At 40.7% G+C, this 25549-nt stretch overlaps 1 protein-coding gene across 1 annotated transcript in view; it reads right to left on the bottom strand.

Annotated features, from left to right (window-relative positions):
• Positions 1 to 17496, bottom strand: part of TMEM108 (transmembrane protein 108) — a gene marked incomplete at its 5' end in the record, with an annotated part of 85349 nt that extends 67853 nt beyond the window's left edge. The window contains one exon of the mRNA XM_084279763.1: positions 17457 to 17496. Coding sequence (XP_084135889.1) covers positions 17457 to 17496 — 40 coding nt within the window. The remainder of the gene's footprint in view (positions 1 to 17456) is intronic.
• Positions 17497 to 25549: the final 8053 nt, after the last annotated feature.

Genomic DNA, 25549 nt, shown 5'->3' on the forward strand with positions numbered 1-25549 from the left:
GCAATTGGTTATAAGGCAGCTCATACACCAAAAGACAAAAGTTAAGAAAGAAACCTGGGAAGTCTTACTCAGAGCACCAGAGATCTTAGCATTTCTCCTTGGTGACACCTATCTTTCTTGTTACAGAGTAAATGCAGCCATGTTTCATGCTCTTGCATCCTCAGTTCACCTGTGTGAAAGGTTTCCTAAACAATACTAGAAATTAATCCCCATTTCCAGTTAATCCTCATCTTTACCAATGCACGTTAATGATTTCTGCCTCAGTTGTAACAATAATTTTTGGAGAGAAGTAGTTTAGAATTATTTTTTTCAAAAATTATTCTTCCCTGCATGTTCTGGATCTTCACCTGAATCAGCTTTACTTGTACAGGCTAGGCATCTGATTTAGTGACTGTGGCTGGCATAGACATGGTCACAGGGGAATGAACTGACATTGTTTTTTGCGGAATGCAGCTTGGGTAGCCACATCTCCACCTAAACTTTGCAGCATTCCCCTCACAGTTTGATTAATTCTTGTTCAAAGGCTAGTAAATAAAATTAAAGGGATGAAAACCGCAGGTGCTCCATCACTGCCAGCAGTGTTTTAGAGTATTGCAATCCCAACATACATTAAAGACAGCCTAAGGGTGCTTTTAGCATACTGACTTAGAACTAAGCAAAGCTCCTTTAAAAAAGAGACCCATTAAATCCCCCCCATCACAAAACCTGGCTGTAGAGAGGGGCCATCACAAATAACATTCTGTTCCAAGCTGAATAAATAGCTAGGAGGCTGCTAACATGGATACTATATAAGCAGCAAAGTCTCTCCTTCACATCATCTCCAAACTGTGCCAAAGTGCTCTTTTGGGGTGAAGGCTAGCCACCCACAACACAGTTTAGCCTCTGCCTCTCTGCAAAGGCTGCAGGAGATATGTTAGGTAACTTCAGTGTCTTCCTACCAATTACTTGAGAAGTTCTACAATATTTTTGCCAGATGTATGGCTGCAATGTATTTTCTTCAGGAGATCATGAAGATCCACCACCTTAATGTTTTCAGAGCACCTAAACAATGGGTTTCCAGTCCTTGCTGGGTCTGTAGAGACTTTTGGTCTGGAAATAGGAATGCAACTGAAATGCGGCTGCGCTCCTCTGAATGCCACTGTAACTGAAAATTCACTGATGGCCGTTTCCATGTTGTGCTCCTTCCAGTTGCTGACGGGTATCTCCTGGAGGTAGCAGAATAAATGAGTTATGAGTGAACCCATGCATCTCCCCTTTTCCTGTTGAAATATCCTACCATATTCCTGTGACGACCAGCAGTGCCAGGGCCAAATGAAAATGGGGGCTGGAGAAGGGGAAGAGATCACAAGATTGATGGAGCTCATATGTAAACTTGCCTTATAGGCAGTATCTGAACAACATACAATGCCTGGTGAAAGCACCACAGGGTAGTAGATGTGCTTGATGCACATATGGCAGACAGGTTGAAATTCTTTTATGCCAAACAATGGACACGTATTAAATATTGGAATAAAAGTAAATTAATATTTTAAAACATTGAAATATGTAGCAAATTCAGTAGACTGTGAGGTACCTGTCTCCCCCTGGATACATACAGTTCCCACTCTGTAACTCTTACAGTTTAATATAAGTAACAAAGCCCCAGACCTGTCATGAAAATACATCCTCAGCGATGGCCAGAAGCACATGAATATCATCAGTGAGCCTCTAAAGCAGCTACTGATTTTATATATGAAAATGGCAAAAGAGGTGCTTAAGACTGGTGGCTCATGTCTTCATTAAATCACTTGTCCTTCAAACCAAACCCTGCAATTCATTTAAATTATCTGGGTCTTAAAATTAGAATATGTATTATAAATTAATCCATTTTTAATCTTATATAATGACAAGTATAATACTATTGGCATCCTACCTTTACTGCATAAAAAAATCCTGCCTGCTGCACTAAGACATACTGGCTTGCTTGAAAAAGCAAACCTCAGAATGTAAATCTCTAAAGCTCATTTACCAGAGCCTTCTACAATATTCTCCCACAACTCAGTCAAGAGCTACCAGTGTTACATTTTCTAAACCTGAGAAGGTCTCAGACATGTGTCTTGTGCATTTCAGAGCTGTCAAAGTGAAACCACTGCAGCTTACAGCTTTATGAAGGGAAAATTTTCTTACTGCCAAATTCATGACTGTCTCCTACTCTTGTGCAGATGCATTGTAGAAAGTATGTTTTGCTTTGTCTTGCATGAAAAAACAGCCACGGATGACTAGCTTCATAGAATGACTTCATTTTCTTTCTTATTACAGCTGTGAAATGCAGAGAGCTGCGCTGATCTGAGAGCAGTCTTCCTCATCCTTGCTGGGTGAGCTACCCTCACCTGCTCCACTTTTCCTTCAGTGGTAGTTTCCAAAGCGCTTACCAGCTGCAACACAGGTAGCTCTGCTGGACTCTTCCCACACCTCAGAAGGAGTACCTAAGGAACCTGCTTTGGCAGGGGGGTTGGACTAGATGATCTCTTGAGGTCCCTTCAAACCCCCTACGATTCTGTGAATATGAAATTCTAGGTGTGGGTGTAAAGAAGTTACTTCTTTTGGTAACTCATCCCTAGCCGTAGATTCTGAGCAATAAAACCTGTAAGGCTGGGCAGGGGTCAGACGTCAGCACAGCCAGCTAGTGGCCTCTGTGAGAAGGAGGTGGACAGCTGAAGAATTGCCTGACACTACCAGAAGAGAACTCAACCTTCACTGATCCCAAGACTGAAAAAGCCACAGAACCTGAAGTCTTTCCTAGCATGGTTTTCTTGTTACTGCTGACTGTAAAAAGCACAACTCATGGTTCCCACCCTCTACCTAGTAAATTCTTTGCTTAGTACAAATACTAATGGATGCAGAGGAAAAGCTGCATACCAAACATGAAACGATGCCTACTCAACTGTCCTATTTTTAGCTTGCTTCTCTCCACCTGTCTTTACTACGAAGCACACCTCATGATGGAAGGTTCAAAAATGAGAAGACTGTGCTACGGGCAAAATCAAAATAAGCCATTTTCCCTCTTTGTTGTTTGGGGTTTTTTTTTCCAGAAGTCTCTTTTATAGAGGTTTCCATTTCTGGTTGCCAGGGGCTCTCGGCACCACGAAGGCTGACTGAGCATTGTTACGAAACATCATTTAAAAAAAAGTCTTTCTATTAATATTTTCCTCAGATTTATTTGTTTCGATAGCAGAAGACTGACTGCGAGTTTGAGAGTTACGTTCAAAATCCACGAGCGCGAAGGATGTTGAAACTATGCAAAACTGAGCTGCTTCCCAAAGTAACATTAATAATACATCTGTAGATATTTCAACCTGCTCTACACTAGTTGAGACAGAGTATGGATGTAATGTATTCACAAGCGCCGTGGATAAATCACCACAATAAATTCTTCATGCTATACTGTAATCTCCAAAAGCTCTCTGACTGGGGAAAATCAGCCTTGCTGATCAGTCTACGATTCTTCTCACTATCCCGTTATTCCTCCACCAGTGACTCCTGAGAATGAAATGGCCGATATCTTTATACAGCTGGCACCGCAAGACAATTTTACCTCACACAAAAAAGTCCTGACTGCTTTTAAAAAATACTAAGAGAAACCTGCACACCTCTTCCTCAAGTCTCCACCCCCCCAGCATATCAGATCACTCTTTAAATGTAAATATACTTATCTGTGCTTTGTTTCTCATGACTGAAGGCAGCAGTGAAAGCTTTTATATAATTTCTACTCAATATTTGAAACACCTCCCAAATAGTTAGAATCATAGAATCACAGAATCATAGGGGTTGGAAGGGACATCAAGGGATCATCGGGTCCAACCCCCCTGCCAAAGCAGCTCCCTAGCTCATATTACACAGATAGGTGTCCAGACGGGTCTTGAATATCTCCAGAGAAGGAGACTCCACCACCTCCCTGGGCAGCCTGTCCCAGGGCTCTGTCACCCTCACTGTGAAAAAGTTCTTCCGCATGTTGGTGCAGAACTTCCTATGCTCCAACTTGCAGCCATTGCCCCTTGTCCTGTCCCCACAGACCACTGAAAAGGGGCTGGCCAATTCACCCTGCATCCCATACTTAAGATATTTATAAGCATTAATAAGGTCCCCCCTTAGTCTTCTCTTCTCAAGGCTGAACAGTCCCAGCTCACTCAGCCTTTCCTCATAGGGGAGATGCTCCAGGCCTTTAATCATCTTTGTAGCCCTTCTCTGGACTCTCTCCAGGAGATCCCTGTCTTTTTTATACCAGGGAGCCCAGAACTGGACACAATACTCCAGGTGGGGCCTGACCAGGGCAGAGTAGAGGGGGAGGATCACCTCCCTCAACCTGCTGGCCACACTCCTCCTGGTGCACCTCAGGATCCCATTGGCTCTCTTATCCACCGAGGCACACTGCTGGCTCATGGCCAACCTGTCATCCACCAGGACCCCCAGGTCCTTCTCCACAGAGCTCTTCTCCAGCAGGTCATCCCCCAGCCTGTACTGACACAGACGGTTGTTCCCTCCCAGTTTATAATTCCAAAATTATCTGTGAAATGGACATACTGCATGACAGCCCTTTCTTAACAGCAATAAGCATCACAATCAACTCCCAGCTAAACTTTGGAGAAATACTCCTCTGTAAAATCATTAAATGCTTTACAAATCAACTGTAAATACTGCTTCACAGGTTTATGTAAGCCAAACACTTGGTCTGAGTTTCACTCCCTTGTGAATGGTGCTGCCCAGAAGAAACACAAGCCAACGCACCCTTTGCGCTTGATCACGGACTCAGCAACACATCACTCCTTCCAATATAGTCACTGAAGGGGAACAGAAGTTCTTGTCACAGACAGTGACAATATGCCTTCAGTCCAAAAGCGGGGCAGACAACACATGGTTCAGAGATACAGCAGGACCACGTGTCATCTTCTTTCCTCCAGGGATATAAAGCTCAAATCTCTTCAATCCACAGGACAAAAGAGGCTTTACACTCATCCGTGCCACGCTGAAAAGCATCGCCTCTGTTAGACCTAAAAATTTCACTTTGAAAGAACTGAAGATTGAGATTTCCCAGACTCCTGTAAGTCATGAAACAGTGAGCAAGAGAGACTCTTACACAACATTTTGCAGGCTATCATGGTTTTGCTGCATTGTCTGCAAAGCAGAATACAAATTTCAGATTAATTTGAGAGCAATGTGTTTCTACTCCATAAACCTCACATTTGTGGTTAAATGTGTTAGGATGGGTGTTGGTAATGTCAAAATTGAACACCACCCAATGTTTTAGATTCATGAATTCATCACCGATCCCCTGACATTCTGAAAGCAGGCACCTGAGGGCACAGGGAATGTTCCCTAGAGGCGACACATCCCTTTGAGGTTTAAATGTAAGATTATTCAAGCAGGAAATTTAATTTTAAAAAACAAGTATTAGGAGACAGATTTCTTTTTTTTCATTCATTCTTCACACTTTCTGTAATAATCTGAATACTTCTAAAAATAAAAGCTGAAGGATGGCATAACCAATGCCTGTTAATAGAAAAATAATTGGCTTAAATGAGGCACACACTCATGCACAAAAAATAAATGGCCCGACAATTCTTTTGAGAGTTACAATATTTTTAGCCATATGGTATTCCTTATTAATTGTTGTGATTACTAAGAGCCAAATATATGCTCGACACTGTACAACACATCCAAATACTGTCAACCCCTAGCCAAAAATGCTTACAGTTCAAAAGATAAGACATGAAAGAGCAGGAGATACTGAGAAATGCAGCGTCAAGAACAACAGTCCAAGGTCTCCCTGATATTAGGAGGTGGATTAGGCATCACTCTTACAACTGCATCAGGAATGTTTCTCCTCTGAGAATACCAGAATGGGCTCTAAGCCTCTTCTCCTCCACAGAGTCAGCACAGGAAAAGAGGCAAGGAAAAGAGCATGTTTTGAGGCTTAACAATCTACACTGACTTCATGAGATATTTTGGGCCTTTAGCAATTTATGCTAATTGAATGTAACCCTCAAGCTGTTCTTTCTGTGATGGGGCTGCCCTGGAGCATGGTGAGCCTAGAGTCCGGAGAAGCACAAGCTCCTGTGCCGTGAGGCTCTGGGCCACAACAGTGGAGGTGAACCAAGGGATTAATGGTGAAAATTTTGATATGCCAGTGAAAGCCAGTGTTAGAAAGACACGCTGCTCTGCTAGGGGTGAAGCACAGTTAGCTGGATGTCCTGGCTTAAGCTTGGTGCTACAGCATCTCCACAGCTCTCCTTGCTGGTGGGTTCACTGCCCTGCCTGTTTTATATGAGTCCGGTAACAGGGAACACACATAGGAGAGGGCAGTGGCCTTCTCAGGGCTTTGAATAACCACATTAAGTCCCCAAACAGCACCATTGCCTTCCACAAGAAAGAGGGATATTTTCTTAACTGGGAAATGCGAGTGAAGACAGGCAGCTTGTAGTCCAGAGAAGAAGCTCAAGCTAGGAATGTAAAGAGGTGCTCCCAAAAATAAAGACCAAGACATTTTCCTCAGAATTTCCTTTGATTTCTGAAACAGATTTTCCTGAAACAAGAGCCAATCAAGTCAATGTACACTGCGTACCACTCGCCCAGGTTTTCTCTCGCTCTGTAAACTACAAGGAGAGAGAACCTTCCTTTTTCCCATAAAAGCCCTTTCTTGGATGATGCACACTATGCATTTTCTGTCATATACTGTCCCAATCCAGTCAGCCCTACGTCAGAGTCCAGAGAATTTATATCTGATTCCCTGTCAGTCACATACGTGCTCTGCTAGGACTTTGAAGCTAACGGTTCCAGTCATAAATCTCCCGAGGGCCAGCAATATACATAGCTGAGGCCCAGGATTCCCGTTCTTTATCTTGTTGATGATCCTAAGGGATTGCTCCACTTGTAAAAAAAAAGAAAAAAAGCTGCTAGTGTCCATTCCTATTAAGCAATAGCAACTACTCCGTTCCTGCACGTCCTCCTTGTCCGCTCCTGGGAATTGATGTCAGAGGATCCTCCGTCCCTAAGCACCTATTGCTCTTCTCTGTCTCCAATGCAGGCTTCATCCTCAATAACTGTCAGGGCATTTCTGTGCAGCACAGACCGTAACATGATTAACTTTATGCTTCACAACCTCAGCATTAAGAAGTAGGTCCCGAGGCAGAGTTTTGACGTGAGGCTCTCAGGCTCGTGTAGGCCTTGATCAGAAAAAGACCAGCTCTTCCTTCCTGAAATGGCAGAACAAACTGGCTTTGAACTAGGCAAAACGGCCAGTTGCTCTACGGAAACAACACTGCCAAATCCAAACACTACTGAAGTGAAAGACATAAAGAGGTACATGACTGCTCCAGCCTACCTCCAAGGGCAGGCCAAAAGATCACAGGGTTTGAAAAACCATTTCCTTTCTTTCATCATGCTTTAAGGCTCAGAATTAACTCTATAGAAATACAAGTGGTTTGCTCTACAACCACACTGTTGTCCATTTCTCAGGTGCTTTGACTGTTTGTTATCTTCACTTTCTTCTCTTTGACGTCTTAATTGTGGTGTCTGTATGTTAATTCTTAACGCCCTCAGCAAAGAGAAGCTGTGACAACATGATGAATTTGTAGCCTCTACAGGAGCCAGTGATATCTAATGCTTTAGAAGATACTCCAAAGTCATCATCACCTTTCTTGTGGGGTGCTAATTTCAAGAAGTACCTTTTTCAAATGCAAAAAGAATTAGAAACTTCATGTTAAAGTACTGAGAGGCCCTCACAGGCTGGCTGCCAGGGAATACCAGCAGCAACAAAGCCCTGGGATTTACAAAATGGATTTACAATCCAGCCAGAAATCTGGTTTTCACACAGCTTACAGAAAAGCACCATCACTAGCGCTCCACGGTTCACTCTGAAAGCCACTGTGACATGTGATGTGGGGTCTCGTATAAACACACATATTTTCAAACTCTCTTAAGATTCTCCTGCAATGACTCATAACTACAGATGACATTGGTTATTGAGTCACTTAAGACTGCTATTTTTCAGGAATGAGAGGGAACTCCTTGTTCCCTTTCTAGCAATAAGGAAGGTCCATGGGTTAAAGACCATAATGACATAGAGTCTGTTGCATGGTTTGAACATTTCCATCTAAGCAGAAATTTAACTTTCTATGCAGAGCATGTTTTATTCTGTCACAGGACTGGACATGTGCTTCCACTGATGGTGGCAGGGGCTTGAAGGGTATCTATATGCACCAGCAGTGTGTTCATTTTTTTACAATAAAAAATGAACGTGTCTGTTTTATTAAGAGGAATATTCAGTCATCTCTCCCCACCCTGCATTGTTTCCTATCCTGATGATCCCTTCATTGATAGGATAGGAGAGAAGTTCTTTTCCCTTCTTCTTCCCCCAGGAGCTGGAATCTTTTACAGCAGAATTAGGAAGCACTGTGTTTTAAAAGCTTCTTGGAGCATGGCAGTGGTGGACCAAATGCCTGTGGGAGTGTAGAGAAAGGAAAGAATGCTTCATCTAGAGCATAAGATCGGCTCATCAGCTGTAACATTTTAAACTGGAGGCTTAAATTAATTACATAAATTCACTGGAACCTAAATTAGTTCCTTAATGCATGCACAATGCTGTGAATTTATAAATTACTAAGAAGCATTTCTTACAATGACAAGGAACTGTAAATGTACTTGACTCCGTGTCCCCCTTTTTTCCCCCCTTTCTTTATAACTCAGTCTTAGTAAGCACTGACTATTATTCATCAACTCTGAAGCAAGAGACTTGTATTCTTCACAGTATTACATAGTTTTGAAACAAAGTCTGCTCCCTTATGTTAGGAGAAAAGCAATAAGATTTTCCAGAGCATCTTGGCACTCCATATTAGACACCTGCATGGTGCAGTTCTTACAGCCACCTGCAGAAGTTTCATACTTGGCTACCGTTAAGATGAAAAGCAGATGAACACCTGGTAAACCTTCTTAGGTACACAGAAAAACCCATCTGAGTTGTCACACACTTGAAGACTTGGAAGCCTCCAAATCCTGCCCTTGTTCCTGGATATGACAGGTCTTGAGTGAAAAGGGTAGCTCAAAGAACCATGTCATCATCACACTACAGAAGCTCAGTGATGGCAAAGATGGTGCGACTACACGGGATTATTCCTTCAAAAGCTGGAGTGGTGGGTTCCTTCTAGGCACTTGTGGTACACATTGCAACAGACACCAGCCAGCATGGGGACCTGGCTCCTCCACCCCAAGAAGACATGGTCTTGGGGTTGTGGTTTCCTTCTCAAGCTGAAGGGATGTGGTGTTAAGTTACTACAGCAGCAGTATTCTTCCTGCCAAGGTCACTTTTCAAACTCCTTTTGTGAAGCATATAACAAACATCTTCCTTTTATCAAAGAATAATGAGGGGAGAAAAATCATGTGAAATGAGACTTTGGGCTTTTTCCAGACCTTGGGAGCCAGTCCTGCCCTTGAGATGTCAGGCATTAGAGGATATACATAGTTTAAACTGATAATGTACTCCAAAACAAACCATTCATATCAATGATTTGTTGAGGAAGTTTTGCAGATGCCTATCTTCAAAATAAAGACTGGCCGGATGCACTGCTTTGCAAAGCAATGGCTGTATTCCAAAGGCTAACTCAGATGATGTGTCACAGCAAATTTTTTTTTGCAGGTGGAATTTTGAAGTCTTTCATTGAGTCGAACGTGCTTAAATTTTGGCATACAGTCAGATTCTTTGAAAATGTATTGTAGAACTGGAGAGGACATCTACATATTTGCTATTTAGAGATGGGAGTGGGATAATACCCACCACATGCTGCCAAGTTGGATGAAACTTGATTTTATATGTATTTCTTCCAAACTGTTTCCACAGCCTGCAATGAGCTTGGTTTTATTTCTTCTAAATTATTTACGCAGGCTGCAGTGAGCTACAATGGTCACATACATGAGTGATCAAAGCTGGCATAACCTCCACACTTAGGTTTTTTGACAGTAAGGGTGACAGAGCACTGGAACAGGCTTCCCAGAGGGATTGTGGAGTCTCCATCTCTGGAGATATTCAAGACCCATCTGGACACCTACCTGTGCGATCTGTCCTAAGGGACATGCTTTGGAAGGGGTTTGGACCTGTTGATCTCTCGACGACCCTTCCAACCCCTACAACTCTGTGATTGATTCTGTTTGTCCAAAAATAATGAGATGTAGAGTGCCAAGAGGTGGGTGGAGGGAGAAGATTTCAATCACTTTACAAAAAGTCCAAGACATTTTTAATGTATACAAGTCCCAGCACCTGAAACCAGCAGCATAAATATCACTGTATCGTTGATACCAGTGGTACATGTCCACACGCGTGGCACTTCACACATGGGGGAATATCAGATAACAAGGTATGTTCAGTATCTAACAGCCATTTTGCTGTCTTTCTCACAGGAATGCTGTCACAGGCACTGGATAATTCATGGACATTAGACACCAGCATGTGCGCTGACATAAAAATGTTCTCGTGTCAAATCAGTTGGACGCGGCTCAACGGAGACTGAAGCCCATGGCTAGTGGCTGCTGTAGGAACAGCCTGCCTGGTGCTGAGAGCTCTATTTACATATCTAACTGCCTTTACTGGATTAGGGCTCTATTGCAGTATCGTGACAAACATACCAATGGCTCTTAAGCACCACGAGGAAGAAAAGGAGGCTGTGGGGAAGGAAATAAATGCTTGAGAGGATATTTTTGTTTTATAACGCAACACATCAAAGCGCAAAGGGAACATGAAGGCTGGGAATAAAATCTCTATCATACTCAAGTCAAGGGGAGTTTTGCCACTGAACTCAATAGGACCAATATTGCATGGTAGCTAGGCTCCTGTTTGTATATCAGTAACACTTCTTCCTCCACTTCACTTGACGCTGAGTCTCAAGGACACACACATGAAATTGCACAAGCTTCTGTGTCTTTGTTCCCAAAGCCTCATTTCTATTAGATGTGGATGAATAGACTTTTGAAAGGAAAAACAGAGAAAAGTCAAATTTGTACTCCTATCTATTCACTCTCCCTCTAAAACCTCTCACTCAAGGCTTAAGGCAAACAATACTGAATCTAAAGTACAAGATTAGACAGATACATTGTGGTACAGTGAGGGACTGCTTCAGGTCCAAAACACGAGCCATTGACAACAAGATGGAAATAATATTGTGGATTCATTTTTCACCCCTCAAATTACAGTTTTAACAAGACAGAAAGGAATTTTAAAACCAAATCCTCGCAGAATTTTCCAACTTGGATAAATATCCATGTTTAGATGTATATATTTAGCATCTCTTGGTTTTCTAGCATAATGATGATGGGCATTGTGACCAGAATGTCCGACAAGTGGTGTGTGAATGCTTCATGACTAAGAATACCAGGATGTTACCCACGTTTTGATTAATTTTGAAAAATCTACAAGTGCCTGGTGCAAATAATACCAGCATAAGCATAAAATTGAAGGTACTTAACGCCAAGAACATAAACAGACTATCAAATGATATGTGCAAAGGCACAAAATGCTTGCCAATAGAAAGGGCAAATATTACAATGCAACTGTCCGTTGGCTTTTTATCCCAAATTCTGAGTTAAGGACTTAAACCATGATTCTACCACCCCAGGCCTATTCCAACTCTTTCTGTGTTTCAGCAAATCTGAAAGAGCAGTGGAGAAACTTCCATAATACGTGATTTTTTTGGGAGGATTGCTAGGTCCTGAATTTGTGTCTGCTTTTGGCAGAACAAGGCAGAACATCCCCTTCCCAACAGATGTATCTCAAATTCCTTTGTTTCTGTGAACCACTACCAAACCTTTTAAGGGCAAGAAAGCTCATAGAACCAGCAAATTTAAAATAAATATTGCAAACTATTAATGTGAGCAATCTCAGGTTTACAATCATCACAAGTGCCATCTGATTCAGAGAGTTGTGCTTATCCAGGCAGTGGAGCAGTAACACGCTCTCGTGTGTGTGCAGCTAAAAATCTCATTAAAGGGCGCATCAAGGATGCTGTACTCTACATTTTATAAGAAAATGCATATTCAATTTAGTTTCTTTACAAGCTGCATCAGTTTGCTTTTAAAGCTCTCTTAAAAAGGTCTGTTTTCCAGACAGGGATCACTAAACGTAAAGTTGCAGCTTCTTTCAAGAAGGCAAAGTTTCTACCTTCTGAAGCAACATCCTTTAACTGAATTCTGGGAAAAACAAGTGTTGATGGACTGCTTGCTGTGAGCTGCCCGATGGGCAGCCTGTTACCAAGCCACGTGACTCTCAAATACAAACGCTCCAGCCCAGTGAGTATCCCAAAAAGCTTTGTACATGAAACGCTGCATACCCAGAGGCTGTTTACCTTTCTAATTTTTAAGCAAACCAGATGGGATCTGTTGCTGGATAACCATTCCCTGCTGCTGTCTTTGCTCAAGCTAGCACCTACCAGCCTAACAGAGCACCACAAAAATGTTTTCTTTTCTTTCCTCTCCGCGAGTCCTCGTGAATTACAGAAAGGACCCCTCTGCTGATGTGTATCAAGTGGTCCCCAGCCCCTTTAAGCACGTCAGCTGCACGTTTCTATCGCACGGATTAATTATACATGGCTTGTGCAAACTGAGAGCCCTCTGTCAGAGCAAACAGGCTCATTTGTGCTAAAGACACGGTACCCAGCGGTCACAGGATCAGAAGGAGCTTTTGAAATCATCTAGATGACCTCTGTCTCCCCTGGGAGATGCTTTTTTCCGTTCGGTGCTTCAGTGACAGACTAAATCCTCCTGACTAGCCTGTTCTAGTGTTTCAATGTCCTAGCCTGCTAAAACGTTTTAGCCAGATGTCTAAATCTCACATCAAGCTACCTGCTCTATAAAACCATTCCTTTGTGTCTTACCTATTACTATGGGCAGAGAACAGGTTATTCCCCTGCTTCTGACAGTAGTGTTTTTTGTACTGTTACCATGGCCCCCCCTCACTTGCTATAAATGAGCCATGTATAATTGTATAAACGAGCCATCAGTGCGTACCCTCTTATTAATACCTCGTAATTATTCACAGACGGTACTTGGCAACAGAAACAGGAGTCAGTGGGTGTTGGCTCCTGTTGGAGGCAATAGGCATTAAGAGATAATGCTGCTCAGCACCTTTCAGAAGACCCTGAGAACTGGGTCTTTAAAACAGGAATTTGACAAAGTCACATTGCTTATCAAATATTTATGAAAAGAGGGATGAGCCCCCGGACTTGCCACACACTGGAAAGGAGTCCTGCCTTGTGCTAACTTCATGGTGAGAGACTGAACCAAAAGGCACACAGGCTGCCAGTTAAAACCAAGAAGGGCGAGCTGCATCCACAGCAAGGAGACACAAGATGCGTGGCAGCCTGTGTTCTAAGACAGGGCCAATTCCCTGCTCTGCTTGCTCCGGAGAGGTGCAAGCCTGTGCATAGGAGACTCTCTCTATTGATATTACTGGGCATTGTGCCAGGCCTCGGAGATGAAAGTGCGATGCTTGGGAGCGGACTAAGTGATAATGGCATGAAGAAACACTCAGACTGGCACTTATTTCCAGATGCTATGGTGACAGGTCCTCATACAGACACTGGTGCTGTAAGTAAACAAAATACAAAAGTCCTCCCATTTTTCAGGAAAATAAATGTCTGATGAAGAAAGTCTCACGAACAGCTCACACACCACGGGCTTCACCGGTTACCCCTTTCCACATTTTTCTCTAGTTTATATGCAACTCTGGAAGCCCTTAGTGAAATAGTGCATGCATGGTAAATTATAATGTGCATGTTTTATTACAGAAAATGCAGACATATTGTGGTTCATGCTGTAGGGCTTAAATCATCACATTAGGTCTTTATAAAAAATGGAGATCGCTCAGCCTCATGGGAAAGGCATTTGCATCTTCATCATTACAGAGGCAACAAACTTCATCCATAAAGATGTGCCTAGAACAAATGGCAGCAAATTGTGGACACATGTTTTGCTTTAATTGGTCCTCATCAACTTAGTCTAGCTAGTGACTTTAAAAAGCTCTCACTAAGAAACCTCTTCCAAATTTTTTTATTTTAATCTTTCTATGTGTTTTTTAAAACGTCTTACAGATTTCAGATTAAACAGAGTCTTTGAAGATACATTTTGAAAGCACTGCTTCTTTACAGTTACATCACATCTTTAATTACATATTCATAAATGATGAATGACTAGAGGTAAAGCAGCATTGCCCCAGAGCTCCTGTCCTGGGCCAAATGTAGCACGGCAATTTTTATAAAGCCTACCTCTTGACAACTGGGATCAGACTCAAGCCAGCTACAATCATATTCAAAACAGCAGCTGCTGCTAGGGCCATTTTCATTTACTATTCTTGATCAGCATAAACGGATGTAATACGCTCTTTCTGGAAAGCACAGCAGACGAATATGGATGGCAATAGACTGATTACATAACTCCTCTAAAATTCACCAAGAAAAAAGATGCATGCTACATTTAAAATCTTATTTAGATACAGGTCTGACTTCTAAAAATACAGCTAACAAGTCCCACTGGTCTGTAAATCAAACTGATACCTACATTAAGTCTGTTTTTCTAGCCCCAAAGCCGCGCAGTCCCATAAGTATGGTGGTCCCACTGCCTGTGACACCGCATGGACACGACTGAAATGAACAAAGGTGGAAATGAATACACAGAAGAGTTTAGCCATTACTGGCCCAGTGGCACAGCTGGAACTCAACCAAGATGTGACAAGCCTCATAGCAATACACCAGACTGGAGATGAAACTACTTCTTCCTGCATTTCTCAGCCACAGGCAAACTCACACAAGCATGGAGCTGTGTCTCTCCAGCTGATCACTGTTCCTTCAAAACCCACCACCACTTTGTTCAAGCCATCCTAGTTTTTGACTCACGGGAAGTACACACATAGGGCACTTCTCTTACTTGAGGCATAGCCCTAAGCCTCAATTCATCACTCATAACATGGCAGACAAGATGAAAATGCTGATACATCAGAGAGGCTGCACCATGGACCCACTTGTTGCAGATGCAGATGAGACAGACAGGCATAGGAGGTTGGTGAATCAGTCCAAAGTAGAACATCCTCTTTTGACACTTTCTCAGAAGGTTCAGGGTTTGTTTTTTTTCTGTATAGGAGCAGAAATTTTCCCTCTTTTGTGCAAATGAAACAAAGACGACCATGCTGCAGGTCCTTCTGATAGCACGAAGAACAGTCACAGGAAACACATTAAAGTAATTTCCTCCTCCTTGGTTGCAGAATGCACTCTCTGGAGACTGTTTTTAGTATCAACGTGTAAATGGGGAAAAAGTGAGCTTAAGTACCACACCTACAGGGCTTCTGAAAGAATACTGATTTAATAGGAATTATGTAACTTGGTGGATCTTGCCGTACGCTTCTTACTAACCAGCCAGCCAAACATTCAGTGACAAAACTCATTCCAGGTGCCAAAAATATATCTTACATAGTTACAGGCATTGCATTTTTTAGTGACAACTACATTTAGTACACATTTTTGTTGTGCTCAGAGGAATAAAGTAGTTGCATGTTCAGAATCCATCTTTTCAAATTACATCGTGAGTTCACAATATCATAGCTTATTCATAATATATATATTTGTTTGTTTGTGTGTATATATATATGCTTGTGTATATATGTATATGTGTAGTTTGCTCAGTCTTTCCCTCTTAATTTTCAGTGTTTCTCTATTTGCTGCCTATATCTTCAACATATTGCCCTGAAAAATACAACCTAAAGCAGCAGGGATAGCAATGGGGAATGTTGCCAAGCAGAGAAGCATGATATTAAAAAAAATAATTAGAGAAAGATCCAACACTCTGATAAGTTGAACGCAGTGTATTCCTTGCTTTTATTCCTTACCATGTTGGTAGAAATGTATTCATATAGTTCAGTTTCATATTTTCATTACAATGACCCTAATATTGGTCCAGCAACTGAGATAATTTTAAAATTCAGTTACTATTCAACACGCAGGAACATGTCAAAATGCAATAAAGCATTCTGGGTCCTTAGCTACTGTAAAACTACCACAGCCCTGAGAGCTGTCAGTGGGTTTTTGGTTTACAGCCCTCCCTGAGGAACTCTTCCCTCATCACGCTCCAGCCAGGAACCCAACCCCTGGGAGACAAAGGTGTGCTGCCGGGCAGGTCACCTAGGCACATCTGGCCTAGCTTTATACTCATGAGAGCAAAATGATCTCAGATGCACCTCTGGAGTCTCCCTTCAGATGTCATAAAGACATGGCTGACTTTCTCCTATCTCATAGGAGAAGCTGCAAATAAGGACAGGAACACTAGCCAATCCAGCAAAGCAAAATAAATGTCTTGCTTTATACCCTGATGGCAAAGAGAAAACAGTAAAGCAAAGATATGATATTAACTGGGTTTCTGTAATGGTTGATAAAATATTTGTTAGACATAATTTTCACACATGCCCCCAAAAAAAGTAATAGTCCTTGCACTGCTCGTTCCATGCACACCAAGCACAAGTTTTTGTTTCATGTCTTGCTTGGACCAGAATAAGACAAATCCATACAAAATCATCTACAAAATTATGTATCTTCAAGTCAGAAATTCTGCTGAATTGTAGAGACAACATAAAAACCCCAATTTTAGATTCTTAGACTAATTAGCAATTTCCTTTGTAAAATGTATGACAGCAAGTGATTGCACTTACATTCATCTATTCTTATTTAATTTCTAAAATTTTGAAGAAAAGTTGTCACTTGGGATGCTGACACTGAAAATTGTCAGTCTACAGAAATGCCCAAACATTATCAATACTGTTTTACACCTACACCCTTGCCTTACTTCTAAGAACAGGGGAGGCAGCCCCCACCTACACAGCCTAAGTTTCACCTGAGTCTTTTCACTGGACTTTCATATTGGATAGACTCTCCCAAAAGCCCAAACTCTGAAAAAAAAGGCTAGTCACCCCAGAAAGTGACATTTAGGTCAGTGTGAGCTGGAGTTCCTTTCCCTCACTTATAGATATTATATTGAGAGACCACCACCAGACAGACCAAGTGGAATGGATCCCTTTTGTCCAGTGAGAACTAGAAAAAAAAGCATGACTACAAAAATGTTGCATTATTTCTTCAAGTCACCATCCTCTGCTTCTACATCTCATATTTTTTTCTGAGGGTGTCCACAGTTGCAAGGCACAGCAAAACACTTTTGCTCTTCTACAAGACTCTGCAGAATCAGCTGATACTTCAACTCTTTTTTTTTTAAATGTAACTCTAAATATCTCAGTTAACAAAATAATTTAACTTCCATATGGTTCCTCTAGGTACCTGAAGCAAGGCACATAATGAAACACCTCCCTGTATCATGTCCTGCATGAAAATGACTATTTTATGTAAGGATTCAAGTTGTTCCTTTTTTACAATAAAAAAAATAAATTAGAAGAAAAAATCACTTACTAAACAGTTGGCAATAGAGGACCTGTAAGCTTCTCTTCATGGTATCATGTGGTCCTGCTGGTCTGCCAGTTTATTCATGATTCTGTCAAAGAAATCAAGAGAAGAAAATAATTTATTACAAAATACATGTACTGTGTCGAGCACACTGGGCTGGAGTGTCTTCCCCAAGTCTCACCTCTTCTCATCTCTCAAGAAGTACAACAAGGACAAAGTACACCCTCATTTCCCAATCTAAACTTCAGTGGTGTCAAAAGGGTGTGTGTGTGGAGGGAGTGGGGTGCCAGAGATCCAAACAGTGCTGAAATGGTAGCATAGAAGGCAACAGAAATATCTGAACATTTCCCTCTGCCTTTGCCCACTTGAGGAGTGACTAATAACATTTTATGTGTCCTCAGATGGTATTTTCAAATACTTGTCATGGATATTTTTCACCTCAGTTTTAAAAATATTATGGAAAAGTAAATCCCAATCATGCCAATATTAATTATTCACAGTGTGAGGAAAATAAATGCATAAATCAGAAGTGAAAAGCAAACGTGGCCCCAAAGCACTGCTGTGAGTAATGTCTCATCAAGTACCCAAAGACAACACAGCATTTAAGCTCTTCATTCCATAAAAAAGCATTTGGTAAAGATTCATAACCAGCTTTGAAAGATAGGACACTGAGATCATCCTCTTAAAATTCCTCTTGTCAATATTAAATAGCATGCAGTATCCCCCTAGTTTTCCCTTCAACATAATTTCACCTTCTGAACTCCCAGGGACATTTCTGAGTCATTTTAACATGCCCTCATATAAATCGTTCAGAACTTATCTGTAACACAATCTTGAAGACATAAGATAAACAAGTAAAACCAATGAATAACACCTTTGAACTGAATAAATGCTGAAGACTTTGTGAAAATAGAACTATGACACTTATGTGGAAGTCTAAAAAGGATCAAGACTTTTCTTGCCTGTGTTCTGTAAGAAAAGAGGCTTGGGTTTTGTTAAATTACTAGATATGGAAATTTAAGTGCACAAAACCCATGTTTATGCATTCTACCCTGATTTCCTTTCCTTTAAAAACTGGCCTTAAAAACATCTGAGTAACTTGTAGAAATGTCAGTATTTTCAAGGTGGGTTTTTTTTCCTAAATGAAAGCAGTAATCTGTGAATTCATTTATTGTTTTTAAAATCAAAATCAGAGTTAGACTCATGCCGTTGACTGATCGTGAAAACTTGCTGAGGGACTCCTGTTCACCCCTATCTCCTTAAGTTTTACCAAACAACAAAGCAGACATGGTAAAAAACGTCAGTCTTCGTGCATAAATAGACGTCAAATAGTCTATTAGGGCAATTTTCCAAGATGTGTACACAAAGTATATGTTTAGCATCCATTAAGATATTACTAAAAATATATGCAGGAAAGAACAGAACTACATAAGCTGCTGAAAATGTAGATCCCATATTCCCAAGGACTCTGCTTGTAGGTTTGTTTCAAAACAGGATTTACAAGCACTGTCCCATCTGAAATAATAAAAATACAATGGAAAAGAGAGAAAATGGGAAATTGCAACTTTAAATCCCTATTATTTACTTTATATAGTTTGAATTGTGCTTGGCAATTGCAATAGCATGTGTTTGGGCTGTGAACCACAATTTTTTTTATTTCTCTTCCATCTCCACGTTAATACTACACATAATGTATAAAAGTATTTGCTTATAAATTCTGGTGTTGTGGTTAAAATGGTATGGTTTTGTGTATATTATTAGACAGGAGTAATTTACAGAATCGCTAGGTTGGAAAAGGCCTTTGAGATCATTGAGTCCAACCATACCTGTCCTCTACTGAACCATATCCCTGAGCACCTCATCTACCTGCCTTTTAAATATATTCAGGGTTGGTGAGTCAACTGCTTCCGTGGGCAGCCTGTTCCAATGCCTGACAACCCTTTTGGTGAGGATATTTTTTCTAATGTCTAATCTAAACCTGCCCATGCTCAGCTTGAGCCCATTCCCCTTCATCCTATCACCTGTCACTTGGAATTTGAGAGGTTGTTGAGAGGTCTTACCCTGTGCTAAGAAATAGAAACTAGCATGTACCTGGGGAACAAAGAAAGATTAGCACTGGAAAATATTCTTCTGTTGTCCTCAATTACAAGATTTGTCTTTTTGACTACATGGCCACAAAGTTATACATGGAGAACTCGGTGAAGATGCATAAAACAAATGTTGCCATGAGCTTATAACCTCTCAGTTTAAGGGCAACAGACATTTTATGAGATTTATTTGTACACCTTTGGAAGCCAAATCACACCAGTGATGGGCTTCCAAAACCAGAGGCTGCTTGCAATGACTAACAATGCTGCACAAAGTTCAGGCAGATTAAACAGCCCACTAAGCACCTGAATCCAGACCTGATATATGAACCAAGGTATGACTGCTGCACCTGCCCACGTGAAAGCTCCAGCAAGAGAGCACATTACTGTCGTTAACATTAACTGTTAGCAGGACCATAAGGAAATTGCACATGAAACAACGTGAGTAAAGTAATCCTTACATCTTGACATGCTTGCTCCATTTCCAGCAACCCTCAGCTGAATACAGTATCTGTGCTGCAGTATTTCTTTAACTTGACGATAATTATTCCTTGCTTATCCCTTCTGTGTCATACACAACTTTAGTCTTGCATTAGACCACTGAGAATCTCTTTTCAAGCTGAGGAATTCTCATATTTTTGTTTCTTTTATACAGAAGATAGACACTTAAGCTGCATATAATCCTTCCAATTTGGATCTGAGGAGCAGGGAACAAAACTGCATGCAGCCATCAAAACCTGGGCGCATATTAGATTTCTGTATCAGATACTGATTTTTCCTGTTTTTTCCCTTTTCCCAATTCTGCCTACAATTCTCTTTTCCTTTGTGACTGCTGCTGAGCTTTACTCCACTGTTTTATAGAGCTGCCTGCTACAGATTCCTGAGTAGCAAGAACTCACGTGGAGTCCACCCTCAGGTACATATAAGCTAGGACAGTTTTCCACTTGTGTATATAACCACAATTATCAGCACTGAATTTCATCTGCCATTTTACCATCCAATCACTTATTAACACGACATTTCTGAGAGATGGCAGTGAAGGGTAAAATCATTATTATTATACAAACTCTATCCCTACTGCATATAACTGCTTCTGCAGTTGCCACAGTTTCACTATAAATACTAACTTCGGCAGTTTCCAATCACAGTTCAGTCACAGAAAGTCCTCTGTACCTTTAAGAAGAGAAGGCAAAGACTCATGGTTGCACATTTGAAAAGCTGCAGAGGAAAACTCCTTTCTGAGTACCAATCCATGTCTGGGGTTGGTACTACCTCATGGTACTAATTCACAGCCATGGAGGCACACTTAAGCCAAAAGCCCTTTATCTGGAAGTGCCTGGGTATTTTTGTAGTCCTTAGCTTATGAAAAACTTTTGAAGGTCTTCTGCAATGAATACATTTATTTATCATGAGCACAAAAGGTTACATATAGAGTGGCTGGGACCTGAGAGCTCTCCATTTCACTATGTTTTCGTAAGGATTTGAGTATTCAGTTTTAGGCACTAAGAGATTAGCAGAATTGTGGCATGTGCAGGTGGAAAATGCAAGACACACGGCCAGTCCCTGGCCTTGGGCAGATCAACGTAAAACCAGAGTTTCACCACCTGGGTTAAATACACCAACTGCCACTTACGAGAAGGAAAAAGTACAAAAAGTGAACAGAAACAAGTGGTGCCAGGAAAAAAAACAAACCCACAACAGTATTTGGAAAATGTGTAATAATCCCAAATCTAATCTGAGTACCTGAGTTGTGTATCCATTTTATCCTCTATTCTTTAACACTTCCCTGGGTTTTCTCAAGAGTACACTTCAAAACATTAACTTTAAAGCACATTGTGCTTTAATATTTGATAAGCCATTCTGAGTATTTGAGGGAATTACCTGTTACAGTCACGTTTTCAGTTAAGATTTAAAAATAAATCTTAACCTTAATTTCCTAGATCCTTATTTAGGTCTCTAAGGAAATGGGCATATTCCCAATTACTTTCAACACCCACTGTCTGTCCTTTGAAAACTAGGAAATAGAGGTATAATTATGACTTTGTGGTTTTTTTTTCCTATATTGGAATTCATATTGCTGTACCTACTGATATGTTTTGAAACAAAATAATAAAGCTAGTGCAAATTTGTACTCAAATCCATTTTAGTTTAGGAAAACCCATCTTCAGTAGTTAAGTTGATAGAAATTTCTGTGCAGAAAAGGTGCCACAGACTTAGCCTCAGATCCCTGTGTTTGTAAATATCTGCTAAGAATTTGGTGTCTGAAACGGATGTAACATGTTTTACCCCTCTTTAATGCACAGTATTTCACATATAGTTTATCTTACAGGGGATGATTAATAGATATGTGAAATCCCTATGGACAGCTAGCAATATTGTCTTTCACAGTAAGTGATCCTCTCAACATCGCAGCTAAATTAAAGAGGACAATGAAGACATAATGATGAATAGAAGACAAAAGAATCCAAAAGAGCTGACACCTCCTAGCCATTCATTATGTCTGATGGGAAGAAAAAAATATATCCACAGTGCCTTAAATTAAAGAAGAAATGAAGAAGAACAGATGATGAGCATTGAGGCAAAGCTAACAGTGAATGGAGAACCCATTTTCTTTGTGAGTCTGTCAAACACAGACCAGAAGACTGAAATACAGAACCTGAAAATATGGTAATGGAAAGAGGAACCAGGCGAAAGACAGGCCACTTCCATCCCATGAAGCACTCAAACTTCGTGATGTTATTTCTGACTGCCTTCTCTCCTCTATGAACCATTATGGAAAGAAGAAAAAAATTACATCACTGACAGTTTTCAAGTATATTATTCCCGGCTCTGCAGCAAATGAGAGTAAAAGATGACATGCCCAGAAGTTCTTCCATCTCAAATCATTGCTCAATTCTCAATCAGGGAAACACAGCCTTGATTCTTTTAGTACCATACTGTCCTGTGATGTTCAATGAATGCCTTACAAGATAGCAACTGCAGAGGCTCCTTACTTACAACTCCAAGAGCTGTGACACCCCCGGGAGTTAGTCACCTAGTATATATTCTGTCAACAAGGTCTTCACTCTCTGCTTCCTACAAGCTGGTCAACTAGAAGGTATTCACATGTGCCCCGTAAAAAGGAAGCAGGTGTACTCTTCTTTACTACATAGGGTTCAAGTGCAACTTTGTGCTTTCAAGTTTATGTGATTTGTTTCTTAATTCAATGGCCTACTTCCACAATCCAGGTGTTATTTTGCAAAATTTATATCCCCAAAAGCTTCAGGGCATGCTAATAAAAAGATGATTAACGTGCAGCAGTAAGATTCCTCCAAGCAAGAATTCTGCGTTCTTGTTCAACATGTGCCACATTGTCTGCTGTGATTTATTTCCTGCTGCTTGGAACATGCAAACTATTGTTACCATTTTTCTTCATAACATCCTGAGTGCAGCATTTTCTTATATTTACCACACCTTTATACTTAGATCTTTTAGCACTCTTTGGAACAGATTCTTCTTTGCAGATCTAAGAAAGAGCAGTTCACATCTACTTCTGCAATTATCCTTAAAAGCATATACCCTTTGCTTTTCTAAGTTCTTCAAAGAGTAAGGTCTGCCCTCAGGATATCACAGTTGACCAGAAGCACTCTTGATGTTGTTGCATAGACCTGTCATAGATGCATAAGGTAGGAGCTGAACTAGACACACTACCATGCTCTTCTACACATACAAGACTTGCATCCTATGTAACATGGACTTAGAGAATCTCATACCATCCAGGAAAAAAAAACAAAAAAACAACCCCAAAGCCTCTCTTCTCTCTGCATTCAGGTGCAGAACATCTACAGTCTCCACTGAGCCTGAGCCTGGTTGTGGTCATTCATGTAGTGGTGTTTGAATCCATACCTTCCCATTACCACAGAGAGAAACACAAATCAAGAAAAACACACAGAGAAAGCAGTGTCAACACACAAGGAAAATCTGACAGTAGTGGCTTGCTCTTCCTCAGTTTCACTTCTTCAACACTAACTTTTGAAATCCCAATATCCTCATCTCTGCTAAAACAATAGTTAAAACGACTGTGTACCCATGGGCCTCCTCCCAATTGTGACAGTGTCTCCATGAACACTCCTAGGCTATAGATGATTACTTAAAGGCTACTATCATTATCGTGGTGAGTTGAGGACATTGTCAGCTAACTTATTCTTTATCATCTTTCTTTATTCATATGTCAAACCTGAGGCGCGTTGAAGTCAGGCAGAGGGAGGGAAGTTACACTCTTGGGGTTCACTGTCATAAAAATAGATGGGCATGAAGAACCTCATGTTCAGGTGACCAGGGCCAGGGGAAGAACTTAGTCTGAAAAGGCCAGAAAACACTGCTGTTGCCTTTGGCTGTCAAATGCCTTGATGTCTGTGGCAATCTTGTGAATAATCACTGAAAAAGCCAAGGGCATGCACTGAAAAGGTAAGAGAAGCAGAGGAAAAGTATCAGCATGTAAATGAAAGGTCATTTAATGTGAGACTTCTCTACTTTGATGTGTGCATTCCCTCTAGCAAACTTGAGCCCTATGACCTTTTTGGAAAAGCTGTGACAGGCAGGGTTACTGTCTTGGCTGATTATAACAGAGAAGTCCCGGAGTTGGAGACTGGAAAAAAACTGTGAAGCTCTAGGCTTCTGAATGTCCTTCACACTCCATCGATAGTGCAAGGGACTATTTCTTGATTTTGTTCTTAATTATCTACTGTTAGCAATACTTTTGAGAATAACTCCACTGGGAGAGAAGTCTGATCTTCAATTGTTTTGGTTGCTTCTCATTCCCATGGATGCACAGACATGACACTATGTGTGTCTGTCCACTTGCAGAGTAAGGCAGTAGGAAGTAGCCTTCTCTTTTCATCATTTATCTCTGTAGAGCTCTGAGAAGCTAGCATCTTCATAAAGATCAAACTGACCTAGCAGCGATAGGGATTGTTAGAATTTGTTGATTAATACACATTAGTGGTGGAGAGGACAAGAGTCTTGTGTTGTGTGCATCTGAAAACTTTTATATGGTTGAATTTGGAGCCAGTAGTATTTACGTCATAGAAATTCCTTTGCTTCCTTTGCCTCTTAAACCATTACTTATGTTACACTGCTAATCAGTTGTATTATTTTGTTGCAGCTGTACCACATATAAAAATACTTTTCCACTTTTGCCAATTAGTTCCAAATTAACATATCTAGTTGCCATTATCAAGTTATTACACATCAAAGTTGAAAGACAGTCCCACAGGGCAATGTCTATTTTCCGCAACAACCTTAACACTGGATCGTGGCACTATTCATTTTAAGGCACTACAGAATGCCATTAGAAACTCTTATTTTACAAGAAATCTCTTACCAGGGAACATCTTCTGGGTGCTTAAAAAGGCAATTTTTTTTTTTTCTAGTCGCAGTACCAGGGCTCCATTTTACAGGTGGAAGAAATTACTTCTGCCACCTAAATAACATGAAAAGCCCTACTATCTAGCAGTCATACAAGACAACACATACCTGAGCCATTCAAACCTCTGTCAGGAAATCTCACAACTGCAAACATGTACTTTGTAAATTTACTTCAACAGGAAAACGAATAACAATATATTAAGTCTAGCTACGCAAATATTTCCATTAAAGTTCTTTCTTTTCAGTTACTAACAGCCATCTGAAACATATCTTTGATGCTGAAATTTAATGGCACAGCTTGAAACATGCTATTTCTGCTAAATCTTTGAGGGGGAAGAGTCCAGCTTCTCTGAGTTAGGGGGAGGAGCTTCTTTCACACTGCAACTTAAAAAAAAAGGTGAAACAACTAGGTCAAGAAAGGTGTACAGAAATAGCCCTTAGTGAAAAGAACCTTTCACTGTCCTCCTGAAAATACATATTTATTTTAAAGGAAAAAAAAAAGATTTAAGTCAGAGTTAAGTAATTTTTCAAATCTTTCTTTATCTGTCTTATGAGACCTAAATAAAAAACCCCTTCCATTATCATCTCAAAATCATGATGAAAATT

This window comes from Gallinula chloropus (assembly GCF_964237585.1).
Source record: "Gallinula chloropus genome assembly, chromosome: 2".
Classification (NCBI taxonomy): Eukaryota; Metazoa; Chordata; class Aves; order Gruiformes; family Rallidae; genus Gallinula; species Gallinula chloropus.